At 40.8% G+C, this 13,724-nt stretch overlaps 1 protein-coding gene across 7 annotated transcripts in view; it reads right to left on the bottom strand.

The window, feature by feature from the left end:
- Nucleotides 1-13,724, bottom strand: part of Rhobtb1 (Rho related BTB domain containing 1) — a 131,492-nt gene that overhangs the window by 3,892 nt on the left and 113,876 nt on the right. For 6 of the 7 annotated variants that reach the window (XM_004858267.4, XM_087185511.1, XM_087185512.1 and 3 more), the window contains 2 exons: nucleotides 13,359-13,509; nucleotides 1,524-1,612 (listed from right to left, as the gene is read on the bottom strand). In XM_004858267.4, the coding sequence (XP_004858324.1) occupies nucleotides 1,524-1,612; nucleotides 13,359-13,509 (240 nt within the window). The remainder of the gene's footprint in view (nucleotides 1-1,523; nucleotides 1,613-13,358; nucleotides 13,510-13,724) is intronic. The other variant, XM_021239107.2, reaches the window with a different exon arrangement.

Genomic DNA, 13,724 nt, shown 5'->3' with positions numbered 1-13,724 from the left:
CACTCCATCCTAAGCTGTTTCTGCCAAGGTTTGTCAAGGCTTAGCAGAAATATTTCCTTGCAGGGTATGTGCATGGGTGGGGAGCAGGGAGGGAGCAGGGTGGGAATAGAAAGCAAACAGACAAACACAATTGTAAATCATTAGCTCAAGTGAATTGGTCCTGTATGAAATTCTGAGTCATTTTGTTTTTTTCTGGGAGGGATACTTACTGGACAGAGCCAAAGTCATAAACTGTCCCTCAAACTGGGAGTATTTCCAACGATCCTAAATTTCAAACTGTGGACAACTAATTTGATGGGGCCTTGGGGATTCTACCACATGGATGTCTGTCCTCAGTTTTCACTGCAAGTACTTATTAGTTTGTTTTTCACACTGTATTTCAAAAATCTGTGATTGTGTCTGTTTCGTTTACTGACCTACGATTGCCCAGAGGGTAAAAAAATCTACTGTTTATATATACATGTTCGTGACCTAGAATGGCACCTGGTATGTGGGGAGAAAATAACAAATATTTGTTCAACGTTAAGTCAGAGTGCATAGGCTGCTGTAAGTCCTATTCAACCTTCTTTCCTCTTGAACCCAAGCCATATGCTCTGGCCCAAGTTGGATGGCTTAACACCCTCTATACTGCTACCTTCCTCTGCCTGAAACCACCTCCTTTCCCTTGATTGAGAAATATCAGTTAAACTACTTGACCTAAGACTCACTAAGCCACTGTCCTGACAGAGAAAACCAAATTTAATGGGCAGAAAGAAAGATTACAGAATCCTTCATTTCTCCAGACTGTAAATTCACCGTTAATCAGTGTGTGCCAGGGACTAGATCATTGTGCCCATGTGCCTCACATTAGGAGCCCTCTTCCATTCTTCAGGGCTCTTTGTTGAACCTTCCTCCTAGCTGACTTTCAAAATAATCAGTAAGGTTGGGAGGTTGGGAGTTACTGTCTGATGACAGATGAGGAACAGAGGCAGAGGTTAGCTTTGTGCCCTGAGGATGTTATGTGGTGATAAAGCTGAAGCGGGACCTTTGATCTTCTCTAGAAGAAGAGTGCAAATGTGTATTGAGATTATGGATATGATATTAACAAATACTGATTTTAGAAAACTCCAGGAGAGCTTCAGTGAGCAGTGGGGTATTACAGGGTTACACGGCATTCTAGAAACTGTTCTTGGCATTGGCATTCTAGAAACTGTTTTGTTTTTGTTCATGCCCAAGGATTCCAAGAAGGAAGACACACACAATCTTCTCCCTGTCTTGCTCCAGTGGTTCTCCCACACGTGAAGCCACTGCCTTAGGGGACAAGGGACTGGTGTGGGAGTTGGGTCCTTGTGTTTTCCAAAAGAAGCACAGCAGGATGAATGGTGCCTGAAATGTTAAACTCTCAGATCTTCTCAGTGTACACAGGGGGCCTTGGTGACTCTGGTGACATCTTTATTTAGACAGATGCAACAGTAGAATGCTTTATCAGGATTAAATGAACTGACTGAACACATTGAAGAGGTGAAAAGTGAACTGCTACAAACCTGGGCCAATTCCAAATAGGAGAGCACTTCCCCATCGATGCCCACACCACTCATGGCAGCCTTGGTCAGCTCCTGAACGGCATGCTGCTCTGGGGAAGAGAAAGGGCAGCAGAATGTTACACTGCACTCTGTGGACCAGACACAGGCCTGGAGGGGCTGGTGTGGGACCATTAGAAGAGAAGAAATATGGGACGGAGCACTGGGCAGCCATCTGAACTGAATCCAGGATCCCTTCCAGTGTGTGGCCTTTCAGAACCATGGCAACAACATCTTTGGGGACTTTTATATTTGTACTTCTGAAATAGCCAGGATCCTCCAGACCTGGACTTTCTTGTCCAGGACGGTAACCTCAAGTCATATGAGACTATGGAAACTTAAATGAATTCAAATTAAATGCAATTAAAAGTTTAGTTCCTCAGTCACATTAATCACATCAAATGCTCCGTAACCACACCTGGCCACTGCATTGGACAATGCAGACATAGAACATTTCCATCACTGTAAGACTGTCCTACTGGATGGGTTAGCTCTTGACAGTACCACTTTCCTAGAATCCTCTGGACACATTCCTGTTAGCTCCCCCCACCCCCCACGGCTCTAATTCTCAACAACCTCTGACAGTGAAGAGATTGAGTGACAGAGGAATAAGACTGTTTGGAGAAAAAAGTGTGAATGGATCCATCTGTCTCTGCAGCTACAGATGGATAATGGATCGTTCCATCTCTCGGATTATGAAGATGAGGAGAACTTCAGTCAGAAGCTCAACAAAAATCTGGTTGAGAGAGCCATTTCCACCTGTGAGCTTGTGTGCACATTTTGTAAGCTGAATTCAAATTGTGGTTTTGAGGCTGATCTGACTGCTTTTTGCCTCCCACCTCCGGGACTGACATGCGAATATTGGCCCAGGATTTCTAGCTCCATTAAATGTCACCACTAGCACTGTGCTTGTTCTTCTAGTCCAGCAATCAGTAACCTCATTTTATTGTGCTTCACTTTTACACTTTGTAGATATTGTGTATGTGCGTGCATGTGTTTAACACATTGAAGGTCTAGGCAACCCTGTGTTGAGCAAGTCTATTGGCGCCATTTTTCCAAAAGCATGTGCTCACTTAGTATCTCTGTCATGTTTCGGTGTTTCTCTCAGTATTTCTAACTTTTTCATCACTAATGTCTACATTATGGGGATCTGTGATCAGTGATTTTGGTGTTACTATTTACTGTCATTGCTTTTGGGTATCAGGAACTTCAACCATGTAAGATGGTAAATATTCTGTGTGTTCTGACTGCTCCAATGACCAGCTGTTCCTCAGTTTCTCTCCTTCTCTTTGGGCCTTCCTATTCCTTAAGACACTATAATATTGAAATTAGGCCAATTAATAAACCTACAATGGCTTCTAAGTGTTCAAGTGAAAAGAGGAATTGCTTTAAATCAAAAAGCTAGAAACCATTCAGCTTAGTGAAGAAGGCATGCCAAAACTCAGGACCGCCCAAAGCTAGGCTTTGCATACCAAACAGTCAAGCTGTTAATGCAAATGGAAAGTTCTTGAAGGAAATTAAAAGTGCTACTCCAGTGAGCACAGGAAGGATGAAAAAGCAAAACTGCCTTATTGCTAATCTGGAGAGTTTTAGTTGCCCACACAGAAGATGAAACCAGATACAACATTCCCTTAAGCCAAAGCCTAATCTAGAGCAAGACCCTAACTCTCTTTAGTTCTATGAAGGCTGATGGAGGTGAGGATGCTGCAGAAGAAAAATTGGAGGCTAGCAGAGGATGGATTATGAGGCTTAAGGAGGAAAGCTGGCTCCATGACATAAAGTGCAAGGGAAAGCAGCAATGCTGACAGAGAAGCTGCAGCAAGTTCTCCAGACCTGGCTAAGACCGCAGATGAACGGCTGCACTCAACAACAGATTTTCGGTGTAAACAGAACTGCCTCGTATAGGAAGAGGACTCCAGAAAGGACTTCCATAGCTAGAGAGGAGAAGCCATTGCCTGGCTTTAGAGCTTCAAAGGGCAGGGTGGCTCTGTCATTAGGGGCTAAGGCAGCTGGTGACTTTAAGTCGAAGCCAATCCTTATATAGTTACCATTCTAAAAATCTCAGGGCCCTGAGAAACTATTCTAAATCTGTTCTGCCTGTCCTCTACAAATGGAACAAAAAAGCCTGGAAGATGGTACCTCTGTTTACAAGACAGTGTACTGAGTATTTTAACCTCACAATTGAGATGAATGCTCAGAAGAAAAAACAAGATTCCCTTGAAAATATTACTTCTCATTGGCAATGCACCTGGCCACCCACACACCCTAATGGAGATGTATAACAGCCCATGGATTGAGTTATAATTTCAACTTTCAAGTCTTATTAAGAAATATATTTTAGGCCCATGCCCTACCGAGGTCCTGAGTTGCACAGAACACGCCGAATCAGCCCGCTGCAGACAGACAGGTCTGTGCACGCCCTACCGAGGTCCTGAGTGGTGTGGAAGATGCCGAATCACTCCGCTGCAGACAGGCAGCCACATGGTTCCACACTACAAAGACGCAGAGGACACCAGAACACCAGACCAAGGTACTGAGTCTCGCTGTTCCCGGCCCAGAGGTAGGGGCTTCTGAGACGCCGTCCCACTGCTCCTGGTCCACAGGATGGGGCTTCCCAGTCACCATCCCTCCCGCTGCTCTCAGCCCAGAGGAAAGGGCTTTTGGGCCACCTTCTGTCCCGTTGCTCCTGGCCCAGAGGAAGGGGCTTCCAGGCCACCATCCCTCCCACCACTCCCGGACCAGAGGGAGGGGCTTCTGAGCCACCATCCCACTGCTCCTGGTCCAGAGGAAGGGGCTTCCCAGCCACCATCCCTCCCACTGCTCCCAGCCCACAGGAAAGGGCTTTGGGGTCACCATCCCTACCGCTGCTCCTGGCCCCTGTCCCACCTCACCCAGCTCAGAGGAGGTAATCCGTGCAGGTGCTAACAGCCCTCTGGCCCAGTCAAAATGAGAAAACACATAAATAAGTCTCAAAAACAGACTTCCAGATCACCTACAGCAACCCCAAAGGGAAATGAGATGGAACACTCTGATACTCAACCACCTGGACCCACTGAACTGGCAACAAAAGGGGATCTGGGAAAAATGAAATCAGAAATAATTTCTCAGATAACAGGAGAAATTGTGCCCCTAGTGCAAGACATGATTAATAAATCTAGAGAGGAGCTCAGGAACATGATGGAATCCCAACATAGGAAACAAATGGAATCCATAAAACAGATGCAAATAGATTTCCAGGACATGAAAAACTCCATTGAAAGTCTACACAGCAGAATGAGCCAATGTGAGGACAGAATTTCAGATATAGAAGATATGATTGCAATTAGTGACCAGGAAAAGAAAAATTCCTTCAAAATTATAAGGGAACATGAGAAATCAATCCAGCAGCTGCTAGATGGTGCAAAGAAGAATGACATAAGACTGATTGGGCTCAATGAAGAAACAGGAGAGAGTGGAGATGACATAAAAAATCTCTTCACAGAAATAATGGCAGAAAACTTCCCAAGCAGGGGAAAAGAGCTTGACATACAGATAAGTGAGGCATACAGGACTCCAAATAGCCTTGATCAAAAAAAAATCTACACATCAGCATAGAATTGTTAAGATTCCAGTAACTCAACGGAAGAACAAAGTTCTACAAGAAGTTAGAGAAAAGAAACAAATCACATACAAAGGAAAGCCCATCAGAATCACAGCAGACTTCTCAACACAAACCATCAAGGCAAGAACAGCTTGGAGTGACATATTCCAAGCCCTAAAAGAAAACAGCCTCCAACCCAGATTGATGTACCCTGCAAAACTATCTTTCAAAATGGATGGAGAAATAAGATACTTTCATGACAAAGAGCACCTTAGGAACTTTGTGAATACCAAACCAGCACTCCAAAGAATTTTACACAATATCCTAGGAACAGACACTGAGGATCACAACCCCAGGAAGCAAAGCAGAATAAACCCATCTGGCATGACAAGAAATTAAATGTACAGGGGGAGAATGCAACAAAAAGAAAAAGTCATGGCAATGACAAGTCAATATGTTTCAGTTATAACCATCAACGTTAATGGTCTCAATTCACCAATCAAAAGAAATAGACTGGCAGAATGGGTCAAGAAGCAAAATCCAACAATATGCTGCACACAAGAAACACATTTAATTCAAAAGGAAATTCATAGACTGAAAGTTAAAGGGTGGAAAACAATACTTCATGTGACAGGAACCCGAAAAAAAGCAGGAGCAGCTATCCTCTTGGCAGATCAAGTAGATTTCAAACCAACACTGATGAAGAGAGATGAAGAAGGACACTATATCCTTGTAAAGGGAAGAATCCAAGAGGAAGAGATGACAATCATAAATATCTATGCACCAAACACTAGTGCACCCAACTATATAAAACAAATACTAACAGACATGAAAAGTCATATATGCACTAATACAATTGCACTAGTGGACCTCAACACCTCACTGTCACAAATAGATAGATCAACTAGACTAAAAATAAGTAATGAAATACTAGAACTCAATCGAACTCTTGAACAAATGAACTTAACAGATGTTTACAGAGTCTTCCACCCTACAAAATCAGAATACACATTCTTCTCAGCTGCACATGGGTCGTTCTCCAAAATAGACCACATACTCACACATAGAACATGTTTAAGTAAGTGCAAAGGAATTGAAGTTATCCCCTGTACATTATCAGACCATAGTGCAATGAAATTGGAGATCCGTAGCAAAAGAAACTCAAAAAATTTCATAAGCATGTGGAAATTGAACAACACACTTCTGAATAACCAATGGGTCACAGAGGAAATTAAAGAAGAAATCAGACAGTTCCTTCAATTAAATGACAATGACAATACAACATATAGGAATCTATGGGACACAATGAAAGCAGTCTTATGAGGGAAATTCATAGCAGTGAATACACATATTAGGTAAACAGAACGAGCCCAATTAAACAACTTGATGCTGAACCTCAAGCTTCTAGAAAAAGAAGAACAGGACAACCCCACAGCTCATACAAGGGAGGAAATTATAAAGATCAGAGGGGAAATCAATGCAATGGAGACTAAGAGAATGATAGAAAAAATCAATGAAGCCAAGAGTTGGTTCTTCGAAAGAAGCAACAAAATTGACAAACCTTTAGCCAACCTTGTCAGAAAAAGGAAAGAAAAGGCCCAAATCCATGCAATTAGGAATGAAAAGGGTGAAATTACAACAGACCCAGCAGAAATCCAGAGGATCATCAGTACCTACTTCCAGAACCTATACGCCAATAAGATGGACAACACAGAAGAAATGGACAGATTCCTAGATACATATGAATTACCAAAGTTGAATGAAGAAGACCTAAAAATTCTGAACAACCCAATATCAACCAATAAAACTGAAAATGTAATTAAAAACTTATCACCTAAGAAAAGCCCGGGCCCTGATGGCTTCACTGCTGAATTCTACAAGACATTTAGAGAGGAACTACTGCCACTACTGTTTAAACTCTTCAATGAAATTGAAAGGGAAGCAATACTCCCAAATTCATTCCTGGAAGCAAGCATCACCTTGATCCCCAAAGCAGAGAAAGACTCAACTGAAAAAGAGAACTATAGGCCAATCTCACTAATGAACATAGATGCAAAAATCCTTAATAAGATACTGGCAAACAGAATGCAGAAGATCATCAAGAAGATCATACACCCTGATCAAGTGGGATTCATCCCAGGAATGCAGGGATGGTTCAATATATGAAAATCAATCAATGTAATACACTATATCAATAGAGCCAAGGACAAAATCCATGTGATTCTCTCCATAGATGCAGAAAAAGCATTTGACAAAATCCAACATGCATTTATGATAAAACTCTACAAAAAATTGGAATAGATGGTCTCTACCTCAAACTGATAGAAGCCATCTATGAAAAACCAACAGCCAATAGCATACTAAATGGTCAAAAACTGAAATCCTTCACACTCAAATCAGGAACAAGACAAGGATGTCCACTATCACCACTCTTGTTCAATATAGTTCGGGAAACATTAGCCACGCCAATTAGGCAAGAGAAAGAAATAAATGGAATAAAGATAGGTAATGAAGAAGTCAAATTGTCATTATTTGCAGATGACATGATACTCTATATAGAAGACCCCAAGAACTCCACCAAAAGTCTTCTAGACTTAATAACCAAATTCAGTCAAGTAGCTGGTTACAAGGTCAACACACAAAAATCAATAGCTTTCCTCTACACCAATGACAGACTCACTGAGAGAGAAATAGGGCAAATAATTCCTTTCACAATAGCATCCAAAAAACTGAAATGCCTAGGAATCATCCTAACGAAAGAAATCAAAGACCTCTTCTCTGAAAACTATGGCACTCTGAAAAGAGAGATTGAAGATGATATCAGAAAATGGACAGACATCCCCTGCTCCTGGGTAGGAAGGATTAATATAGTGAAAATGGCCATACTTCCAAAACTGCTCTATAGATTTCATGCAATTCCAATTGAGATCCCAGCAGCATACTTCATAGACCTCGAGAAAACAATCCAAAAATTCATTTGGAGCAAGAAGAGACCCAGAATAGCAAAACCAATTCTAGGTAACAGAGACATGGCAGAGGGTATCACAATCTCCAACCTGCAACTATACTACAAAGCTACTGTGACAAAAACAGCATGGTACTGGCAAAGAAACAGACTTGAGGACCAGTGGAACAGATTAGAAGATGCAGAAACAACGCCAGACACACTCAGCCATCTCATCTTCGATAAAGGAGCCAAACACCCTCACTGGAGGAAAGATAGCCTCTTTAATAAATGGTGCTGGAAAAATTGGGCTTCAACTTGCCAAAGATTAAAACTAGACCTGTATCTCTCACCATGCACTAAACTAAAATCAAAATGGATTAAAGATCTAAATATTAAAATAGAAACTCTGAACCAGTTGGAACAGAGGTTAGGTAGAACCCTTGAAGACATCGGTGTAGGAAAAGGTTTTATGAACAAAACCTCAGTTGCCCGTGAACTAGCACAAACAATCGACAAATGGGATCTCTTCTTATTAAAAGGCTTCTGCACAGCAAGAGAAACCACCAGCAGTGTGAAGAGACAACCCACAATGTGGGGAAAAATCTTCACCTGCTCTTCCTCAGACAAAGGTCTACTATCTCAAATCCATAAAGAACTTCAAAAGATCAGACCTCCCAAATTTAAAGACCCAATCGAAAAATGGGCAGCTGAAATGAACAGACGTTTCTCAGATAAAGAAGTAGAAATAGCAAATAAATACATGAAAAAATGTTCAACATCAGTGGTCATTTGAGAGATGCAAATGAAAACAACACTGAGATTCCACTTTACTCCAGAAAGAATGTCTGCTATCATGAAATTAACCAATAACAAATGCTGGCAGGGCTGTGGGGAAAGAGGAACCTTGCTCCACTGCTGGTGGGAGTGTAGACTGGTGCAAGCACTGTGAAAATCAGTATGGAGATACCTCAAAGAACTAGGACTGGAAGTCCCATTTGACCCTGCTATTCCACTGCTGGGGATCTTCCCCAAAGAATTAAAAGAATCATACCACAGTGATATATGTGCACCCATGTTCATAGCAGCACCATTTGTGATAGCTAAAACTTGGAAGCAGGCCAAATGCCCATCAACTGGAGACTGGATAAAGAAAATGTGGCTTTTTTAATAAAATGGAGTAATACTCAGCCATAAAAACCGAGAAATTAGAGACATTTATAGCTAAGTGGATGCACATTGAGGCAATACTCTTAAGTGAAATAAATAGGACACACATGTGTAAATACTGAATAGTTTCTCTGGTGTGAGAAATTGAAAGTGTAAATAAGGACTAAATGTATACTAGGTAATGTGGAATAGGAAGGGGCAAAGTGGAAGGAAGTGGGAGGGCTAGGGGAAAGGATAGAAGGGAATGGGATTAATATGAGAAAATGGAAAAATAGGACGAAAATCTTTGTAAATAGGGAGGACTGGAGGGGTTGTAGGAAGGGCTGGGCAAGGGTGAAAAATAAGAACCAAGAGAGACTATGTAAAGGTGCAAATTTCCAATGATGAATGTCATTATATTGTATACCTAAAATGCACCAATGATTAAAATGAATAATCGATAATGCAAAATAGGAAGAAAAGGTCCAAAGGTGTAGGGGTAGTGGGAGGGGCAGGGGAAAGGAAAGGAAAGGAAAGAAGGGAAAGGAAAAATGATGAAAAGTGGAAAAAATGGAAATAAAGTCTGTGTAAATAGGGAAGGGTGGAGTGTGTGAAGGGAGGGCTAGGAATGGGGAAAAAATAAGAACCAAGATGCATTATGTAAAGGTACAATTCCCAATGAGAAATGTAATTGTGTTGTATACCTACAATGTACCAATAAAAGAATTTAATACAAAAAAAAGAAATATATTTTAAAGTCTATAGCTGGCATAGTCATCCTCTCATGGAGCTGGAAAAAATAAGTTGAAAAACTTTTTGAAGGGATTTACCATTTTATATAGCATTTAGGACATCTGTAGCTGGATTCCCAGCTATTTAGGAAGCTGAGGCAGGAAGACTGCCAAGTTCAAAGTCAGCCTGAGAAATATAGTAAAACCCTTTCTCAAAAAATAAAGAAGTCTGGGGATATAGTGCAGTGATAGAGCTCCCTGGAACTGCAAAATAACAACAAAATATTTGTGATCCATGGGAGAAAGTCACAATATCTAACAGAATTTCAGAAGGCTGCACACAGTGGTACATGGCTATAATCCCAGCACTCAGGAGGCAGAGGCGGAAGGATCACCATGAGTTTGAGTCCAATCTGGGCTACATAGTGAGTTTAAGGCCAGCCTGAACTACAAAAAAAGACTCTGTCTAAAACAAAAAAGCCCCCCCAAATTACAATATGCACAGTTGATTCCAACTCTCATGCATTACTTTGAGGGATTCAAGACTTTAGTGAAAGAACTAACTGCAGATGTGGTGGACACAGCAAGAGAACTACAATTAGAAGTATGGAAACTTCTAAGAGAACTAACACCTGAAGATGTGACTGAAGAATCACTGCTATCCCACAACAAGACTTTAATGAGTTGCTTTCTACAGATGACCAAAGAGAGTGGTTTCTTGAAATATAAACTATTCCTGGTAAAATGCTATGCACATTAATAAAATGACAGCAACAGATTTACATTATTCCACAAACTTAGTGATAAAGAGGTAGCAGGGCTTGGGAGGACTGGCTTCAATTTTGAAAAAAAACTCTATGTGGATAAAACCTATCCAATAGGATCACAGGTGACCATGTAATCTTTTTGAGAAAGGAAGGATCTGTAGATGCAGCAGACTTCATTGTCATCCCCTTTAAAGAAATTGCCACGGCGCCTTTAACCTTAGCACCACCATCTCCACCTCCACCAGCCTTCAACAACAGGACAAGACCTTTTACCAGCAAAAAGATTACAACCAAAGCCTTAGAGGACTGTTTTTAAATTAAGGGATGCACCTACATTTTTGTGGGTGTAATGCTATTTCATACTTGACAGACTATAGTATAGTATAGACTAACTTTACTAATTATTGGTATACCAAGAAATCAAGTGACTCACTTTATTATGATATGTGCTTAACTGCAGTGGCTGCAATGAACCTACAATTCTCCAAGGAGTGCCTGTGGCCTGTGTTGTCCAAACTGTGCTTACTTTCTGCCACGGCTCCGCCTTCGTTATCAGTCTGGGTGCCTATCTCTGATCTGTATGGCTTGTGGAATTGGATGATTTCTTTGGTGTAATCCTCCTCAGCTGGACTGACAAACATAACTTTTGGAACTAGATTTCCCAGAGAAGTTATTTAGGCTCTTTAAGTAACTGCAACATTTCTTAATATTTATTTAACAATGACTTGCGATGTACTTTCACCCAGAAATGGATTTTTAAGCATTCTACAAAGATGCTCCAAACAGTCTACATTAAACCATTTGCACCAAATACTATGAATGATTAGAGACCATCTTAGAAAGCTGTATTTTAAATAATCTCAGCAGCAAGAATTACATTTGATAACAATGCTCCATGCATACAGAAGTTCGTAGCTCACACAAGAAGCTTTCTTTAGGTCAGTTAAATCTTTCACGAGAAAAATCAATTCCATGTCACTCATTGCCAGACTTAATATTTAAGTAAAAATGGTACTTGTTCCAAGGCTGGTCATAAACCTTGTTTCATAGATTTGGCTCCAAATTACTTTTTACCATTTCAAAAACCTCAAATTTATTTTCAAAGGACAAATACTTGTAAAACTTGTGGAGAGTTATATTTGAACTCATATTTCTGAAAAATTAATTTTCCACAGCTTCATAGAGTTACTATTTAAAACGTAGTTAAACGGGGCACACTCATTGCAATCTATGATTTCAGGTATGTTGGTTAAAAATAGTTAAAAAAAATCTAATAGTGATGCTTCAGCTCTCTTTTCACTTGGGGGAGAAGTAGGGTGAAGAAAGGACTTTGATCTCCTGTTAGTTTTTGTGGAACAGAAGAAACCTGAGGATAAACTGGACATATACTGGGGGTATGTGCCTGTACCCCCAAACACTCTGGGAGGCTGACGCAGGAGGATAGTAAGTTTGGGCCCAGCCTGGGCAACTTACTGAGATCCTGTCTCAGAATAAAAAAATAAAAAGGGCTGGGGATGTAACTCAGTGTAAAGTCCCTAGGTTCAATTCCCAGGACAAAACAAAAATTCCCAAAGCAAAACAAAGAACCTGGAGGAAAGAGAAATTGATTTTTTCTCTAAAGCCATTGCTAGAAAGTAAAGTATATTTAAGATAGGTTGGTTTGTTCACATGCTCACTTTTATTCAATTATTTAATAAACATTTATCGAGAACCTGCTCATACACCTTTCTATGTGCAGGGGAAAGACCCATGACCAAGACGGTCACTGCTTTCCTGCTTACTGGGAATCAATCAGTGGTAAACACCCAGTTTGCTAACTGACATCTCTGGTGAATGGAGCAGAAAGTTTAAATGTTTAAAAATGGGTACTTAAATGCATATATCTTACATATAGGCTTGCTTCAGCTTACCAACTGAACAAACCTAGAAATTACAGATAAGGTTTTTGAAGTTAAGCCAAATCTCCCTTTTTTCTTTTTTTCCCCCCAAATGAACTTGACAGTGTCAGAACATTTTCTAAAATAGCTTTAAGAAAACCACTTACATAATGCTTACTATGTGCCAGACAGTGTTCTAAGGACTTTATATATTTTAACTCATTTAATCTTTGTAACCACTCTGTGGTAGATAATATTATTATCCCCATTTTAAGAAGAGATTGCTGTGATATAGAGCTTATGTCATGTAAAGGAGAAAGGCATGCAGCCAGTAAGCTGTGGAGCCAGGATGGGAATCTGGCTGTGCAGTTTATGTTCTTAACCACTGTATCACTGTCTCTCCCTTAAACACTGTGTCTGTGCACACATCCTGGGGATAATAGTTTTATTTTAAATTCTGTGGTTCACAAATAACTCAGCATGCAGAGTGTGTGCCTCTTGGGCAGGGTCTTGCATTACTCATCTTTATATCTATATCGCCTAATAGGACCTGCCACAAAATAGGTATGTAATACTTGTTGAATTGAATGGGACTGTCTAATTCATTTGATCAGCTCCTATCAACCTTTATGACACAGGCCTCTTTGGGCAGGGGATAGGAAAGTTTCACCCCCTGGAAATGCTATTTTTGTTTAAATGTGACTTTGATAAATACGACAGGCACAGCACAGCTCCAAGTCATCAGCCTTACCTGCAAGTGCAACCAGGTGTGGCAGGCAAAATCTGTTTGCCAAAGCGATTAATTCCAGTGGGTCCAGGTCCAAGTTAGGTGACAACTGCTTGGTATAGAGATAATCCAACACTGCTTGCATTGACATCTTGTTTATGTTTGGGAGATACACCTGAAAGGTTATAGGAAAAGCTGAATTCTGCTGGTAAAAGCAGGCCATAGGCACATTTACAGGCAGTGCTGCTTATATCCCACTGGTGTAACTTGATACTGCTGAGACCCAGACACCTGCTCAGAGGCTGTACATGGAAGTGGTTCGGTATTTATGGCTTTAAACATAATGGCATGATTTGTAGATGACAACGGAGTAGAGGTGCCTGACAAAGC

This window comes from Heterocephalus glaber, unplaced genomic scaffold, assembly GCF_053883595.1.
Source record: "Heterocephalus glaber isolate CG9 unplaced genomic scaffold, H.glaber_assembly_v1.0 deba00001497, whole genome shotgun sequence".
Classification (NCBI taxonomy): Eukaryota; Metazoa; Chordata; class Mammalia; order Rodentia; family Bathyergidae; genus Heterocephalus; species Heterocephalus glaber.
This window is presented reverse-complemented; position numbering and strand designations above follow the sequence as displayed.